Source organism: Octopus sinensis, linkage group LG25 (genome assembly GCF_006345805.1).
Source record: "Octopus sinensis linkage group LG25, ASM634580v1, whole genome shotgun sequence".
In the NCBI taxonomy this organism is placed as follows: Eukaryota; Metazoa; Mollusca; class Cephalopoda; order Octopoda; family Octopodidae; genus Octopus; species Octopus sinensis.
In genome coordinates, this window is record NC_043021.1 from 9,129,512 (window position 1) to 9,149,558 (window position 20,047).

At 38.4% G+C, this 20,047-nt stretch overlaps 1 protein-coding gene across 1 annotated transcript in view; it reads right to left on the reverse strand.

The window, feature by feature from the left end:
* Positions 1-20,047, reverse strand: part of LOC115224441 (SMC5-SMC6 complex localization factor protein 1-like) — a 92,890-nt gene that overhangs the window by 9,423 nt on the left and 63,420 nt on the right. Inside the window, exons 11-14 of the mRNA XM_029795344.2 lie at positions 17,535-17,697; positions 16,167-16,326; positions 12,969-13,129; positions 10,384-10,442 (exon numbers count right to left, since the gene is read on the reverse strand). Of these exons, the coding sequence (XP_029651204.1) occupies positions 10,384-10,442; positions 12,969-13,129; positions 16,167-16,326; positions 17,535-17,697 (543 nt within the window). The remainder of the gene's footprint in view (positions 1-10,383; positions 10,443-12,968; positions 13,130-16,166; positions 16,327-17,534; positions 17,698-20,047) is intronic.

A 20,047-nucleotide genomic window follows, 5' to 3' on the forward strand; every position in this document is an offset into this window, starting at 1 on the left:
TAAGGGTAGAAAGTAAAAAAAATAAAGTAAAATTGCTCATAGAAATCGTGTATGCAAGCATAAACATGCACGCACGCACATCCACGTACATGTGCCTACATGCATATGCTCACTCACACATATGCCAATATATGCAACCATGCATGTACACATATACATATGCTCATATGTGCACAAAAATATTCAAACACGTCTAAAAATATGCACATGCTATATATGCATATACTCACACTCGCGTGAAACATGCATGTGCACCCACATATATATGCAACATTACACATGTACGCATATACATACCTGCGCGCACACACACACACACACGTGTGCACACATGCACTTACCCATACGTGCACAATTATATTCAAATACACGTCTAAAATACGTACATGCTATATAATCATATGCTCACTCACGTGAAACACATGAACACCCACATACATATATGCAACCATACACATGTACCTGTGCGCACACACGATGTACACATAGGCACATCCACACACATGCATGCACACACGTGCACATACCCATACATGCATGCTTATATTCAAATACATGTCTAAAATACGTACATGCTATATATGCATATGCTCACTCACATTCGCATGTACACCCACATATATATATGCAACCATACACATGTGCATGTATACATACCTGCACACACACACACACACACGTGTATATACCCCTATGCACAAAAAGTTCATATACATGTCTATATATGCACATGCACAAGAAAAATGCAGGGTGAAATACAGGAAAAAAAATGTGTAAAAATATATAAAGCAATAAAAATATATCTATAAATATGTAAAAAAAATATATAAAAAGTATAGAGAAATAAAATGCTTGTACATGGACACAATATAAAAAGCAGGTTTTATCTGTGATCTTGCGGGGGACCAAAAACATAACAAATATTTAGCCATATATGGACATGACCCAAAAGGTTCAGTTCTTGAATTTAGACATGTAGCGGGGTCTATGCTGCTTTTCCAGATGAGCCATCTTTCCAGATCACAAAGACTGCACTTTCCCCTGCTGTTGGTGTGAGGCTTACACTTGGCTAAGATCTTCCAATGGGTGTTGTAACTGACACCTTTATCTTTTAAGAACCATATATGACTGGATAATTTGGTCGTTTTCCTTTTATCCCACTGCCTGAAGCTCAAGGTGTGATTGTTGAACCTGGCCTTAAAATTCCCCTCTGTAAGACCCATATATTTCTTTTTCAAAACTGTGTCCTTTGTGGTTGTAGAGTCTACGGTGTCTTCGTAAATGATGGTCCCGGACATGCAAGCTCCATTTAGTGGGCACAAATTTTTATCCCCGCATGAACAGCTGGTTTCATTTTGTGGTTTTTGTGTGTGATTATATTTTTTAAATTAGTAGTTGAGCTAAAACTGATTTTTAAGTTATGTCTATTGAAGAGCATTCTGTAACTATGATTGACTGGTAAATGTCTATCTATCAGTGCTAAGAAATACTTACCTATATTGAAGATCACTTCAGGTGAGTGTAAACCAGATAGTGTTCCTTTTCTTTATTATTGGACTGGTGACAGGTGTATAGGTTATTTCCTCGTTAAATCCACTATCTTTTAGAGCATTATTATATACTGGGGCAACGCTATTAAAAATGTCCTTATCAGAGTAGAGGCTAGAAATTCTTTTACTAATGTTGTTAACTAAATTTTTAAACACTATGGGGTGGGGGTGGTGTGCAGGAACCCACATTAATATAACTAAGTCTATCGTTGGGCTTCCTATAACATTTATAAATATTCTTATTTAGATCTAAGGATACATCTAGGAAATTGACAACTGTCAGGTTGGTATCTGTAGTTTTGCTAAGACCGAAAGTTTTCATCGTTTGGATAATGTCCTTCCTAAACCAATCTTGTGCTAGTCCATTGGTATTTGTGGTTAAGGTGAGGGCATCATCTTTGTAAAAGGTGAAATATACATCAGGGAAAGTCTTGCCCAATGTATCGAGTAGGAATAGTCAAATGAGATTGCATATGCCTATTCCTACTCGATACGTTGAGCAAGGCTTTCCCTGATGTATATTTCACCATTTACAAAGATGATGTCCTAGCTTTAACCAGAAATATCAATGGACCAGCACAAGATCGGTTTAGGAAGGACATTATCCAAACGATGAAAACTTTCGGTCTTAGCAAAACTACAGATACCAACCTGACAGTTGTCAATTTCCTAGATGTATCCTTAGATCTAAACAAGAATATTTATAAACCCTACAGGAAGCCCAATGATAGACTTAGTTATATTAATGTGGGTTCCTGCACACCACCCCCACCCCATAGTGTTTAAAAATTTAGTTAACAACATTAGTAAAAGAATTTCTAGCCTCTCCTCTAATAAGGACATTTTTAATAGCGTTGCCCTAGTATATAATAAGGCTCTAAAAGATAGTGGATTTAACGAGGAAATAACCTATACACCTGTCACCAGTCCAATAATAAAGAAAAGAAAAACTATCTGGTTCACACTCACCTGAAGTGATCTTCAATATAGGTAAGTATTTCTTAGCACTGATAGACATTTTCCAGTCAATCATAGTTACAGAATGCTCTTCAATAGACAACTTAAAAATCAGTTTTAGCTCAACTACTAATTTAAAAAATATAATCACACACAACACACAAAAACCACAAAATGAAACCAGCTGTTCATGCAGGGATAAAAATTTGTGCCCACTAAATGGAACTTGCATGTCCGGGACCATCATTTATGAAGACACCATAGACTCTACAACCACAAAGGACACAGTTTTGGAAAAGAAATAAGTGGGTCTTACAGAGGGGAATTTTAAGGCCAGGTTCAACAATCATACCTTGAGCTTCAGGCAGTGGGGTAAAAAGAAAACGACCAAATTATCCAGTCATATATGGTCCTTAAAAGATAAAGGTGTCAGTTATAACACCCACTGGAAGATCTTAGCCATGTGTAAGCCTTACACCAGTGGCAGTGGAAAGTGCAGTCTTTGTGATATGGAAAGATGGCTCGTCTGGAAAAGCAGCATAGACCCCGCTACATGTCTAAATTCAAGAACTGAACCTTTTGGATCATGTCCACATATGGCTAAATATTTGTTACGTTTTTGGTCCCCACAAGATCACAGAACTTGCTTTTTATATTGTGTCCATGGACAAGCATTTTATCTCTATATACTTTTTATATATATTTTTTACATATTTATAGATACATTTTTATTGCTTTATATATTTTTACACATTTTTTTCTGTATTTTATCTTTCACCTGCATTTTTCTTGTGCATGTGCATATATAGACATCTATATGAACTTTTTTGTGCACATAGTGGTATATACATTGTGTGTGTGTGCAGGTATGTATACATGCACATGTGTATGGTTGCATATATATATGTGGGTGTACATGCGAGTGAGAGTGAGCATATGCATATATAGCATGTACGTATTTTAGACATGTATTTCAATATAAGCATGCATGTATGGGTATGTGCACGTGTGTGCATGCATGTGTGTGGATGTGCCTATGTGTACATCGTGTGTGTGCGCAGGTATATGTGTACATGTGTAATGTTGCATATATATGTGGGTGTATATGCGAGTGTTTCACGTGAGTGAGTATATGCATATATAGCATGTGCGTATTTTTAGACATTTGAATATAATTGTGCGCGTATGGGTATGTGCACATGTGTGCACGTATGTATACGTGTACATGCATGGTTGCATATATATATGTGCATATATTGGCGTATGTGTGTGTGTGTACACATGTAGGTTTCATGCGAGTGTGAGTGAGCATATGCATATAGACCCATGTATGTGGGTGTGCATGCGTGCATGTATATGTATATGCACGCATACGCAATTTCTATGAGCAATTTTACTTCTTTACTTTCTACCCCTAGGTTTTTTTCCCCTTATTTAGCGGTCATTCTAATATCTCTTTTGTCTTAATAATGGTCTATTACATAGTAATTTCCCTTTGTTTAACGATCATTTTCATAGCATTTTTTGATTGCCTCAATAACTGACGAGATGCCAGAGCAGTTTTCCACCCCGATATCTGAAACTCAGAGGCTTATTATGGTAACCGAATAACTGTCATATATTATATTAGAGAGATATATATATATATATATATATACATGTAATTGCATGGAAGGGGTTGATAAGCCATTTAAGAAACACACAAAAACCATTAGATTCACTTCAACATTTAAATTTAATTTGCCAAAATATTTTCATCGCTTTGAGACCGCGACCTGTTCACTGACAACATTCCGTGCTGCATCTGAGAAAGTAACAGTTAGTTCATGATATATATATATATATATGTATGTACGTGTGTATGTATATATGTGTGTAAGTATGTATGTATGTGTGCGCGTGTGCGTGTGTAGATGCATGCCTGTGCGTATGTACTTATGTATGTACGTGAATATTTAGGTACGTGTGTAGACATGTCTGTGTGTGTGTATGTATGTACATGTGAACATATGTTTATGTACTAATATGTGTGTTCAAGTTGTATACATGACTGTTACTTTGTTGAAGGTTGTATACACACACATACATACATATGCATATATATAGACACACACGTGTGTGTGTGCGTGTCCTTCTCACCACCGTCTAACAGTGAATAGATGTGTCTTAGATACGTATATGTACATATAACCTTACTTATACATATATACAAGTACACACACTCACAAATATATGTATAATCTTAAAGTATACACACATATATACTTACCCATCTATATATATATATATATATATATATATATATATGGCACAATTTTCAAGGCTAACGGTTAAAATTAAAATTTGCTTTTTTTTTATTTTTTAATCTTTTTTTTACACACATACATATGCAATACATACATATATCTACACACATACTCATATGTGCATACATGTACATACTCATACACTAACATACTCACACAACACATACACACACACATCTACACATACATATGTATCAAACTATGTACGCTCATACGGTTATATATAACTACATATATGAATTTCAGCATCATGCATCTCAACATATTTGGATTTCCACATGTAAATGAGAGAAAGGGGTGGCTATAGAGGGGTACTCCCGAGTGGAATCTGGGTGTTACCCCATTCGGATTTTCGGTTGAGAGTGGGTTTGTATTCTTGTATACAAACAGCTCCAGTGACCTGTCTCAGCATTGTATCAGTGGGATGTGTGGATAAGATGCTTAACTCAAGTCTCCCTAAGGAGCCCTTGTAGCAGTCTAAAGCATGCTGATAGAAGATGGAGTTTGGCTTCTTTTCAATGTAGTTGTCCAGGTGTTCTTTGAACCTATCATTGATGCTCCTAGAAGCCTCACCAATATATGACTGGTATAATCGCGCAAGCTCTTTCTTGGCACTCAATCTGGTATAGTGCTCTTCGTTTGGCAGTTCACATGTGGGTTTGTAGATCATACTGCACAATTATTTGGACACGTGATTCTATCACATGGATATGATCTACATAATACAGATTTGATAGTCCTACCTGTCTTTTCTACAACTCTGATCTTAAGGCCAGCTGTACGCAGGATTTTCTTGAATGCCTTACTTAATTCGTTCTTAGGTGTAGCATCAACAAACACTACACTGTGAAACTTCTTGTTATCATACCGAGTATTGTTTTTTATTTCTTTTGTTGGTTTCCCTCTCTAACCTATTCCAGAACATCCTGCGGTATAGGGGGCGTATATACCGTTTTTGTCATTTCTTAGAATACGTTCAAATCTTGTTTTTGCTCCTATGTACACTCTGATTCTATCGTGTTGTGTGTATCCGGAACGTTGCATTCGGAATATGTAGTGCTGGATGTGTTGTTGTCATTCTTGTGGTTGGCATAGTGGGGATACATACCTCATTACACTAAGTCTGCCATGAGGATGTTGATCTTGGTAGTACACGACATCGCTGAGTCACTATGGATTACCAGTGGATTAGCCATAGGTTTACAATAGTGTGAGTGGAGTAAACAGGGTTTAACAGTTCCGTTAACCCTTTAGCATTTAAACCGGCCATATCTGGCCAAAAGTATTCTGCCTGTTTTATGGTCAGACTGGCCAGATCTGGTCTCTCACACTAACCCTACAATATCGTTTTAAAAATTACAGGTACCTCATCAAAATCTCAAAGATTCAAGATAATGCATGATTAGTTCAAAACAATTTAGATAAAAAAGGATTAATTTTGGCAGAATAATGCGAACACTAAAGGGTTACTCATAGTATTTTCTATCCACAGCTCAGCGTCTAGGACAGGTAATCTATTACTAGGGTATTTAGAGGGGTAGTCTACAGTAACCTTTAAACTGCTATGGATAGAGTCAGCTATGTGTTGTATAGCTGTCATCACCTGTTCTTCATTTAGTAGAGTGTCCATATGTGTATGTCCATATGTCTATTGCATTTCACGACAAGGTTAATGTTGTGAATGTATCGAGAGTACATAGCTAAATGTATGTTACGGGTCACTAGGCACTGTTTAAAATGTCTGTCCCACCATACCATGACGAGGTTAGCAACATCACCGGCAATCCCTACTCCAATAGCACCACCTTTCATCTGTTTATACAGTTTATTGTTAAACTTAAAAATATGGTTTTTAAAAGTAGTTCTAGGGCTGACACTGATAGCATGTGCAACAGTAGTTCTGATGGTGTGTACATCTGAAGGTTGGTGGTGTTGTTTCGTCCAGCCATGCCAGCATTCATTGTGGGTCTTTTTGTATGATGAGCTGGCAGAAACGTTAGCACGCCGGGCGAAATGCTTAGCGGTATTTCGTCTGCGTTACGTTGTGAGTTCAAATTCCGCCGAGGTCGACTTTGCCTTTCATCCTTTCGGGGTCGATAAATTAAGTACCAGTTACGCACTGGGGTCGATGTAATCGACTTAATACCTATGTCTGTCCTTGTTTGTCCCCTCTGTGTTTAGCCCCTTGTGGGTAATAAAGAAATAGGTATACCTCTTTTGTTATAGGTGAGACAAGTATATACAAGATTATTGCGTGACAGATATTCATCGGTACAAGTATATTTATATAGATGTATGTATGTATGTATATATTTTATTTTTCATTTCAGCTCAAAGCTGTGGCCATGCTGGGACACCGCCATTAAATATATATATCGAAATCGATCAACATCAATGGAAATCGTACCTGCGATACCGTAAGAGTACCATCCGAATGTGGCCGTTGCCAGTGCCGCCCCAACTGGTCTCCGACTGGTGGCATGTAAAAAGCACCATCCGATCATTACCGTTTGCTACCCTTATCTGGCACCTGTGCAGGTGGCACGTAAAAAGCACCCACTACACTCACGGAGTGGTTGGCGTTAGGAAGGGCATCCAGCTGTAGAAACACTGCCAGGTCAGACTGGGCCTGACGCAGCCTTCTGGCTTCCCAGACCCCAGTTGAACCGTCCAACCCATGCTAGCATGGAAAACGGACATTAAACGATGATGATGTGTGTGTCCGATGAACGGCAACGGGAAACTCAGTGAATTTTCTGCTGCGTTAAATAAAGTATATATATATATATATATATATATAGTCCAAAAGTAGAGAAAACACAAAGATGAGGTGGAAGAACAACATACTGGGTGTATTAAATTGATGCCCAGGAAAAATGGAAGAAATCTTTAATGTTTCAAGCCTACATGCTCCTACAGAAAGGAGAGACAAGAAGGAAAAAGAAAAGATGGATAGAAAAAAAAAAAATCAAGTCTGAATTAAACAATCAAGGCATGTACAGCTGAATGCATAAATATATATCATAGATACAGATGGAAAAAAAAGGTACTCAGGAAATGTAATTAGTATTTATGCTTTTATATAACATACACATGTTTCAGAGGAGGCGCAATGGCCCAGTGGTTAGGGCAGCGGACTCGCGGTCATAGGATCGCGGTTTCGATTCCCAGACCGGGCTTTTGTGAGTGTTTATTGAGCGAAAACACCTAAAGCTCCACGAGGCTCCGGCAGGGGATGGTGGTGATCCCTGCTGTACTCTTTCACCACAACTTTCTCTCACTCTTACTTCCTGTTTCTGTTGTACCTGTATTTCAAAGGGACCAGCCTTGTCACTCTCTGTGTCACGCTGAATATCCCCGAGAACTACGTTAAGGGTACACGTGTCTGTGGAGTGCTCAGCCACTTGCACGTTAATTTCACGAGCAGGCTGTTCCGTTGATCGGATCAACCAGAACCCTCGTCGTCGTAACCGACGGAGTGCTTCCATACATGTTTCAGAAGACTGGCAAAGCATGTGACAGTTGCTTGCTTTTTTTATTTTCTAATTGAATTTATGTAGACTTTCCCACCAAAGGTTTACTGACCGTCAGCATTATGTCTCAGCAGTCAGAGTGTTGACGTGTTTGACAGTCAAATTTTGATCATTAGGTTTTTATATTTCTTTATGCCAATAGCAATATGCTAATTTTTTTTAATGTGTGTGTTTATGCGTTCATTTCGACACTGTACTGTGATATGAGAGATGTTTCCATAATCTTCTATTTTTGTGTGGAATTTTATAAAGTACATAAGTATTTTCCTCTAGAATTTTCCTATCTACTGTATTTTAACCTGTATAACGAACCCCCTAATTTTGGGGGTATAAAATTTGGAAAAAAAAGGTTTTGTATGAGATTATAATACGATCTACGTATAAAAAAACTCCCATATTTTTTTAACCTAATTTTTGACAAAAATGTGTTCCTTATGCACATTTAACCCTTTCGTTACTAACCCGGCTGAAACCGGCCCTAGCTCTGTAGTACAAATGTCTTGTTTTCATAAGTTTTGAATTAAAATATTCCAAGCCTTAGTCACAATTAATGTTCCTAACACTAACTTAATGATAACTAAGTTATTTTACTAAATTCTTTGTTATATTTAAAATAATTGAGAGAGAAACAGAGAATCTCAAAATAAATATGGTAATGAAAGGGTTAAATACAGTAATTCTGTTTTGTGATGTGTAGTATAAAGTGCAATAGCTCCATGTTGCAAATGCATAGTGAGTCTCTGTGAGATTGTTGTACAGGTCTGTCCAGTATCATCTGTATCTATGCTTTATATAATGTACATGTGTTTCAGAAGACTGGCAAAACAATGATAACATGCACTTAAATGCCCAATTACACAACAAATGCAGCTGGTTAACCATATCAGCATTATTAGTAAAAAATAGAACGAGAGATGTTGGCCCTTATATACACCAATATGCAAATAAGAAGAGCTAAGTTATTATAGGAGGAAAGAAAGGAAATGAGAAGGTAAGGAGGAGTGTGATGGGGTAAAGAAAGGAAAGCTCTTCAATCACTGCCAACTGCCACAAGAACAAAGGAAGGGTCCACAGGAAATGGTGGTGCAGGCAAAGAAGGAAGATCAGAGAAATAATGATAATTACAGGTATCTCACACTGAAGGACTATGTCTTACGAATGGTTTCAGAGATTCCGAGTAAAATTAGTTGAGGACAAATGTAACTTTGATAAGATGTAGTTAGAGTTTTGTATGAGGACACGGAAGCAGAGGTGATATAAGCTAGTAAAGGGGAGCTTCGGCACAATTGTTTGACCTACTTAGAAATAGCAGTCAAATTTCCCTCTAATGACACTTCATTCTCCTTAAAGAAAAAAGAACATTCATGTTAATTGTCTTAATAAAAGATTATGATCTTCGACTATACTTTGGCTGGACAAGAGTTGACTTGGGGGCCAAGCAACAAAAAAAAAACAAACAAAAAAACAGGTGGTTGTTTGCGTAACCCCAGGTCAGCTTCGATTGAGAAGGCTTATGATTAAAGACATTCCAGTTAATGACCATCCTGTCTTTTCCTAAGTGCATATCACATTATCCAACATTATATTTTTAAAATGGTAGAAACAGGCATGTCTGTGATTGAGAAGTTAAGTTAATCACGTGGTTACAGGTTCAATCCTAACCACCGCATGGCACCTTGAAGGGGTATTTTTAATGCAGCCCATTGTGTGTGTGTCTGAATGTTTACATTCTATGCTTGCATGTAAATAGTCATGAACTTTGTTGACCATGCTCTGACAACAAATTATCACTAGTTCTGTACTTTGGAAGACATGCAAGATAAAAAAAAAAAAACCAATACTACCTTACTTGATAAAAATACCTCAATAATATGTACTCATCAAACCCATGCCGGCATGGAAAAACAAATGTAAAATGAACAATCGAAGTGTTTGATTTGATGGAATTTGACTGTTATTTCTAGCAGGTTGAGTGGCTTTGTAGAGACTCCCTTACTGGCTTGAACGAACCAGGTGAACATCAACTGTGATACTCACGTTTTTCTTTTTGAAGGCCTACATTTGATCTGACATAAGACACTCAGGTATTTATTTACCTAAATAAAAGATGAAGAAAAATATTAAAATGTAAGTAAATGAGTAAATGCACACACACACACACACACACAAAAACATGTCTATTCTAATACCTTGCTCATTTCAGTCACTGGAATGTGGCTATGTTGGGACACCACATATAAGGGGTTTTTTTAGTCATGCGATGACCCCAGTAATTATACCTTGGACTTTGGAAGGAAAAAAGACAATGCAGACTATATCAACATCATTTATGGAATTATTTACATTATTTACGTTCGACGGATATTTGTCCTCATCTTGTTTTGTTGTTAACACAATTCAGCTGATATACCCTCCAGCCTGTTTCAGGTGTCTTGGGAAAATTTCGAATTCCGTCAAGGTTGACTTTGCCTTTCATCCTTTCGGGGTTGATAAATTAAGGACCAGCTACACACTGGGGGTCGATATAATCGACTTAATCCGTTTGTCTGTCCTTGTTTGTCCTCTCTGTGTTTAGCCCCTTGTGGGTAGTAAAGAAATAGTTATTATTATTATTATTATTATTATTATTGTAAGTATTCAGGTCACTGCTTGGAATCGAACTTGGAATCTTGGGGTTAGTAGCCTGCGCCCTTAACCACTACGCCATATGCCTGTGGGCAATTATGGAGTTCTGAATATAGAACTGTATCATTTATGCAAGTTTAAAGGCGGTGTGCTGGCAGAGTCTTTAGCACGCCAGGCAAAATGCTTAGCCATGTTTTGTCTGTCTGTCTGTTCTGAGATCAAATTCTAGCAAGGTTGACTTTGTTTTTCATCCTTAAAGGGTTGACAAAATAAGTACTAGTTGAACACTGGTCCCTTGAAATTGGTGACTTTATGCCAAAATTTGAAATTAATATTAGGAGGGTGCAGGAGTGGCTGTGTGGTAAGTAGCTTGCTTACCAACCACATGGTTTCCGGGTTCACTCCCACTGCGTGACACCTTGGGCAAGTGTCTCCTACTATAGCCTCGGGCCAACCAAAACCTTGTGAGTGGATTTGGTAGACAGAAACTGAAAGAAGTCTGTTGCATATATGTTTATGTATATATATATATATATATATATATATGTGTGTGTGTGCATGTGTGTGTGTTTGTCCCCCCAACATCGATTGACAACCAATGCTGGTGTGTTTACGTCCCCGTAACTTAGTGGTTCGGCAAAAGAGACCGATAGAATAAGTACTAGGCTTACAAAGAATAAGTCCTGGGGTCGATTTGCTCGACTAAAGGCGGTGCTCCAGCATGGCCACAGTCAAATGACTGAAACAAGTAAAAAGAATAAAAGAATATAAGCAAATAAAGATTATTTTTAGAATAAAACTTAACCAAAATCACACTACAATTAATAGTGACCCAACGACAACAAAATAAGAACAGGTGGTTGTTTGTCCCCTCTATGTTTAGCTCCCCTGTGGGCAATAAAGAAATAAGAAACGTTAGCATGCCGAGCGGCATTTCGTCTGCCGTTACGTTCCAAGTTCAAATTCCGCTGAGGTTGACTTGGCCTTTCAACCTTTCAGGGTCGATAAATTAACCCCTTACCCAACAATTATTTTGAAAATAAATGTATTTTTTCAGACATATTTTTTAATTGTTTTATTTTACATATACTCGTATATGTCAAAAAAGAGTTTATAATAGACGAAGGAACTCGTTTGCTGTCGATTTTGGTGAGTCTATCTTTTGACGAGTTAACTCGCCAGAGATAGAAAAAAACGATTTTGGTCAAAACGTATATATTCGTTTCTGCCGGGTAAGGGGTTAAGTACCAGTTACAAACTGGGGTTGATGTAATCGACTTAATCCTTTTCTCTGTCCTTGCTTGTCCCCTCTATGTTTAACCCCCCTGTGGGCAATAAAGAAATAAGAAACGTTAGCATGCCGGGCAAAATGCTTAGTGGTATTTCATCTGCCGTTATATTCTGAGTTCAAATTCCGCTGAGGTCGACTTTGCCTTTCATCCTTTCGGGGTCAATAAATTAAGTACCAGTTACGCACTGGGGTCAATGTAATCGACTTGATCCCTTTCTCTGTCCTTGTTTGTCCCCTCTATGTTTAGCACCCCCTGTGGGCAATAAAGAAATAAGAAACGTTAGCATGCCGGGCAAAATGCTTAGCGGTATTTCATCTGCCGTTATATTCTAAGTTCAAATTCCGCTGAGGTCGACTTTGCCTTTCATCCTTTCGGGGTCGACTTTGCCTTTCATCCTTTCGGGGTCGATAAATCAAGTACCAGTTACGCACTGGGGTCAATGTAATCGACTTAATCCCTTTGTTTGTCCTTGTTTGTCCCCCCTATGTTTAGCCCCTGGTAAGCAATAAAGAAATAATTATCAATGCCCAAACTTCACTAAAAGTACAGTGAACGATCTGATGCTATGGCTCTATATTATTGGATTGGCATGAAAAATATTTGACTGTAAAGCAAACTTCTTCAACCACACAAGACAAACCTGCACCCATTAAGATGATTCCCTTCCCTTTTCTAACTGAATCAACACGAAAAATGTGTACTTACGAGGTTGGTGAGGTTTATGATATCACTGCTGTCTGTGTTTGGTATGTCGTTGATATCATGGAAGGATTTCGTGAGGATATAAGATATGGAGAGCGCTAGCCAAGGTAGTCTGATAGCATTTAATACCTGGTCAAACTTGCTGAGATCATCCTGACAACCATCTGCAAAAATAACAATTCACAAACTGAATTTCGATTGCATCATGGTAATTTTTGTTAACAAAACTGTCTGACGAACAGGAACGTGAAACTCTGAGTAACAGCTTTTGTTATATTTCTACTGCTTTTAAATAAAGTATATATATATATATATATATATATATATACACACACACACACACACATATATATACACACACATACATACACATATATACGTTTTTCAAAATGTGACCGCATGTGTACCGTTGGCGATTTTTTTTCCTCTGTCTTCCCTTCTCTGGATCTTTCCTTCTATGTTTCCGACAAAGAGCTCCGCTCGAAACATTAAACCCTCCTTCTTCCCTTCCTTCCTGAGCGTCCAATAATACTATATTTGTTCCACGTCCATAGAAAAAGGAAAGATCCAAGGAAGGGAAGACGGAGGAAAAAATCGCCAACGATACACACACGGTCACATACACACACACACAATACTGTACTTTACACACAAGTATCATACACTTTGTCCTTCACTCTGAGAACCCTTTAATTTCTAGCAAAGGCACCAGCTTCCTGAACATTATCGAACCAGTTCTTACTCTGGCTACTACACTTCCCAAATTTCTCCCTCACAGCAAATTAGGTCACCCAAGATAACAAACACTGTCGACAACTTCTACAGAGCCATCTATGTATTTGAGAGCCCCTATTTCGAGTGTGCACCTTGCTTGCTGCACATGTGCATCTGCTGCATATAAAGTCTATGATCTCTGCCAGCCTGCCTCTGATCTCACTAAATCCCCTAAGTGTCCATGCTCTATACTGGAACGTCCTGTATGGAACCTTAACTGACCCGATTTCTGCATACTGAGTGTGGCTATTTCTCCAATGATGTCAAGGCCCTGTCTTCTTTCTTATTTACTAAAAGCTAAGTTTTTGTTAAGCTTACTTTAACCTTTTAGCATTCCACCCGTTTAATGTTCAAACTGAACAGATCAGGCCTCTCACACCTATCCTGCAATGTCATTCTAAAAACAATCACGTCATTGAAATCTGATGGCTACAAAACAATGCAGGATTAATATAAAATAATGAGAATAAATAAGCATTTCATTTGACAGAATAATCCAAGTGCTAAAGGGTTAAGGTCTTTTAATCTTTATATATAAAAGTGAAGTTGTGTGTCTGTCTCCTACAATTTAGATTCCTAACTACTCCCACATTTTGCGGTGCAGTTTAACCAAAACCGGGTATCTTATAGTCGTGATTCATCTGGATATTAGCGCACGTCTACGATGAGTCTACGATTTAAAAAAAATTTACCATCATTTTTTTCCCTTTTAATGCATTTTTTCACTATTATATAAGGGAAGTAACTCTCTAAAAATGTCTATGATGAGTCAACGATTTTAAAAAAAATTTACCATCATTTTTTTTTCCATTTTTAATGCATTTTTTGCTATTTTTTGGCTATAACTCTCTAAAAATGCTTATATAGTTATTTCCCTTACAAACCCGAGCAACACCGGGCGATACTGCTAGTTAATTATAGGTTTTGTTTCAACATCTGGAATTTGGGGTCCAAATCTTCTACAGATTCTACTATAAGAAGTAGGTTATCTTTTCAGGGTTGACAAATAAAGAACCAGCCAGAGCAGCCGATTGGTGGAATTATTTAGAGAGTCAGAGGAGATGCTTTGCACTGTTTGGTCCAGATGTTTGCACTTGGAGTTCAAATGCCACCACTTATCACCAGCCTCCTTGAAGCAAGCAAACAAGATATAGCTTATTAGTAATAGGCCATAAATCTCAAATGTAACATCCTGCTCTCACGAATAATACAGTAACTAGATCCTGCACACCAGATAAACATCACAACAGAAGAAAAACAATCGGTGCTTTGCTAAATATTTACAAAAAAAGTGCATTTTGCACCAAAAGCCAATATACTAGTTTCTTTGTATCTATTGCTGTATAATGTGTTTTAAAAGAACATCCACGTTTAAGTGGGGATAAATATTACTTCCTAGTAGTAACACAGCCTCTGTCACTAATACATGTTCTGGCACTGTTATTCTATATATTGTTGGCAGAGAGATGAATCGCTGCTATTTCTAGCAGCTGAGCAGCCATCACTGATGAGACCAAGAAAGGTCAAAACTACATGATCTGGTGGTCTTAGTGTAAGCAATGACAGGGATTTATCTCCCCGCTAGTGATATAAACAAGAGCATATTTTGCACTAAAACCAATATGAGAGTTTCTCTCTCGTGGTGACTACCACAGTATAGCTTGTTCTAACAGGACATCCACATTGGACATAAATATTACCTCTCAGTATTAACCCTTTTACTACAGTATTTATTTCGAAATGCTCTGCGTTTCTTTCAATTACTTTAAATATAACAAAGAAATTAGTAAAATAACTTAGTTATCATTAACCCTTTCGTTACTGTATTTATTTTGAGATGTTCTGTGTTTCTTCCAATTACTTTAGATATAACAAAGAATTTAGTAAAATAACATAGTTATCATTAATCTAGTGTTAGGAACATAAATTGTGACAAGGTTTGGTGGAGGATTTTAATTCAAAACTTATGAAAACAAGACATTTGTACTCAGGGCCAGAGCCGGTTTCAGCCGGGTTGGTAATGAAAGGGCTAAGCTAGTGTTAGGAACATAAATTGTGACTAAGGTTTGGTGGAAGATTTTCATTCAAAACTTATACAAACAAAACATTTGTACTCAGAGCCAGGGCCAGTTTCAACCAGGTCAGTAATGAAAGGGTTAATACTGTCTCTGCTGCTAATATATATTTTGGGGGAAAAAAATGTTCTCTTTCCAATGAAAGGCCTTGCTAAAAAATGCCAGGATTCTAGTCACTCCATGTCATAAAAATTTGTCCAAATTTGCCACCCTAACTAAAATACTGAAACATACACAAAGCCTTGCTTTCTATAGTGTTATGGTAAAATATTATTGAAGTCAAATATTTATGAAAATATCATCAGAAACATGAAAAAAATAATACAAGAATAAAACAATAAAACTGACTTACAATAAATTTCTTTGCTAACTTCATGAATAAATATATTTAAATTAGTTTCCTGCTGTACAATGGCAAAGTAATCTTTGATGGAATCACAACAATGGTAGGCTTGTCGCAGACTTTCTGCTACCATTAAGATTAGACTTAGAACAAGCGACAAAACTTCTTTCTAGAAAAACGATAAAATAATAATATAAAATGAGGGAGAAGAAACAGAAAAAAAAAATAGGACAAATAGAAAAGAAACACATAAACATTAAAAAAAAAAAACAAGAACAAGAGGATTATGTTCATCATCATCATCATTTAATTTCCATTTTCCTTGCTGGCATGGGTTGGACGGTTTGACTGGAAATGGTAAGCCAGAGAGCTGCACCAAGCTCCAGTCTGTTTTGGCTCGGTTTCTATGAGTGCATGCCTTTCCTAATACTAACCTTTCCAGAGTGCATTGGGTGCCTTTTATGTGTCACTGGCACGGGGGCGCTTCATGTGCCACTGGGACAGGGATGCTTTACGCGTCACTGGCAAGAGGGCCTTTTATGCTATCACCGACACAGATGCCATTCGTGCATCACTGAAACTTGCCACAACAATTTCACTAAGCTTGTTAATTAGATTTAACAGAAGTCAATAATAACACTATCATCATCATCGTTCAACGTCTGTTTTCCACACTAGCACAGGTTGGACGGTTCGACCGGGGTTTGGGAAGCCAGGGGCTGCACCAGGCTCCAGTCTGATCTGGCAGTGTTTCTACAGCTGGATGCCCTTCCTAACGCCAACCACTCCGCAAGTGTAGTGGGTGCTTTTTACATGCCACCGGCACAGGTGCCAGGGGAGTCTGGCATCGGCCACGATCGGTTGGTGCTTTTAACGTGCCACCGGTACAGAAGCCAGCCGAGGCGGCGCTGGCATCGGCCACGTTTGGATGGTGCTTTTTATGTGCCACCAGCACAGAAGCCAGTCGAGGCGGCGCTGGCATCGGCCACGTTCGGATGGTGCTTTTTATGTGCCACCGGCATAGAAGCCAGTCATGGCGGAGCTGGCAACGGCCACGTTCGGATGGTGCTTTTTATGTGCCACCGGCACAGGTATGAATACATAAATGGTAAGACCTGTGTTAACACATGCAATATAATAATCCAAGAAATTTAATTAAAATTACAATGACATTTGTAACAAGGAGAGAAAAACTCATTTACATTAGACATAAAATGTTAACAAGAAAAGCAAGGGAGACAAATCTGAAATTTAAATTAATCAAAATTAATTAAAATTCAAGTGCCTTAATATAAAAAAGCTGCATTATTTTTAGGATGACCCAATATTATTTATTACCAAGATCTAAGGTAGAAAATATTAAAAAGTTCCACTTACTCTGTAAACTTCAGGGAGATCAGTAACAATTACTTTACGTAATAAATCCTTCAACTCTAGACAAGATTTGTTTATAGACAATCCATAACTGGAACCCCATATGATACTCCGGATCAAACAGAATGAAGTTTTACTCCCTTCTGCTTTCCCATTGTGCTTTGAACTGAAATTGAAAACCAGGTACAGAAATTTAAAAGACTGAAATAAAAATTTTTATATCTTTATATCAGACATATATTACTGAGAAAGAGAATATATTTAAGTCAAACAATAAATCAGACAGCAGCCATATTCCTACCGCTCTATGTCACGCTGGTGAGACCCATATTGGAGTACAGGATTCAAGCCTCTTCTCCTTATCTCCTCAAAGACATACATCATCTCGAAAGAGTCCAGAAGCTGGCTACCCGCATGGTTCTTGGTCTCAAACATTTGTCTTATGAAGAAAGGCTGAAGACGCTCGAACTTTATTCTCTAGAAAAACGACGACGCCGTGCTGATCTCATTCTTGCTCACAATATCATAAGCGGAAAGTGTAACCTCTCGAAAGAGCTGTTCTTCACTCCTGCTCCAGAACGTCGGCTGTGGGGTCACTCTGAAAAGCTCTATCTGCGACGATTTCATCTCAATCGAAGGAGAGGGGGGGCTTTCTCCGTCCGGGTTGCGGATCCATGGAATAAGCTGCCGGATGAGATAGTGAAGATGCCGACGACCGCTCGGTTCAAAGTCTCCCTTGACCACAAATGGCCAGAACTCTTTGCATGAACACCACCCCGTACATAACTCCATGTCCCCCTACATGGCCTTGCTTTTTGCGCCAAAAAATTAACTTAACTATATTCCCTGTTATTACCACATCAACTTTCCCATGCTGATCTGGGCTAGTTACATCCATCTCAACACATCTCATGACTTATTATGGTTCTTTGGTTTCATCACATTTCCCCACTTCTTCAGTTTCCCTCTAAATCCCTTCCACTCGCTTCAATGACATTTTTTCATCCAACAGTCATTCTTCCATACACACCATCATATTCATTTGGTTCTCATTGTGCCTTGTGACACTTGAGGCAACAGCAAGATCATTCCACCTTCTAACACTGAAAGCATTCTTGACATCTTGTTCCATTGTTAACCCTCTGCTTTTAAGATCTTTTGTACTGTTCTCCACTACATTTCCTTTGGTCATATGCCCACCCCATACACACCACATGTCCATTCCATACACATTATCATGTCCATTCCATACACATTATTATGACCATTCCATACACACCATATGTCCACCCCATGCACACTTTCATGTCCATTCCATACACATTATCATGTCCATTCCATACACACCATCATATGTCCATCCCATACACACCATGTGTCCATCCCATGCACACCATATGTCCATCCCATACACACCACATGTCCACCCCATGCACACTATCATGTCCATTCCATACACACCATCATATGTCCATCCCATACACACCACATGTCCACCCCATGCACACCATATGTCCATCCCATACACACCACATGTCCACCCCATGCACACCATATGTCCATCCCATACACACATGTCCACCCCATGCACACCATATGTCCATCCCATACACACCACATGTCCACCCCATGCACACCATGTGTCCATCCCATACACACCACATGTCCACCCCATGCACACTATCATGTCCATCCCATACACACCATGTGTCCATCCCATACACACCATGTGTCCATCCCATACACACCATGTGTCCATCCCATACACACCATGTGTCCATCCCATACACACCATGTGTCCATCCCATACACACCATGTGTCCATCCCATGCACACCATCATATGTCCATCCCATACACACCATCATGTCCATCCCATACACACCATGTGTCCATCCCATACACACCACATGTCCACCCCATGCACACTATCATGTCCATCCCATACACACCATGTGTCCATCCCATGCACACCATGTGTCCATCCCATGCACACCATATGTCCATTCCAACTCAGTCTCCTTTCTTATACACTTCAGTATCTATCTCTAACACCAAGGGGTTTTTTTTGTCTCTCAGCCCATTTGTGCTCCATCATTCATTCATGCTATGATAGAATATTTAACCCATTAAATCCCATAAATAGGACACTATTATAAATAGGACACTAATGAAAACATTAAATAAGCTATACCACATTGTCCCAGTGTCCTATCTATAGGACACTGTGTATTTCCATTTCTACTAGAAGTAAAGGAGTTTTAATAATTGCTTTTTTTTTTTAAATTTTAACCTATTTTCAATCATCTGTGAAAATATTAAAGTAATAATAAGACATTTAAGTACTCTGGGACTTAATGGGTTAATATAAATAAAACAGAAATAAATGCGCCCTTTTAAAGCCTAGCCAGGCTCATGGGCCCAGTTTCCCAGTTTCTATGGCGTATGTGTTCCCCAGCTGGACGTTACACCAGTCCATCGCAGCATTACTCATTTTTGCCAGATGAGTGGACTAGA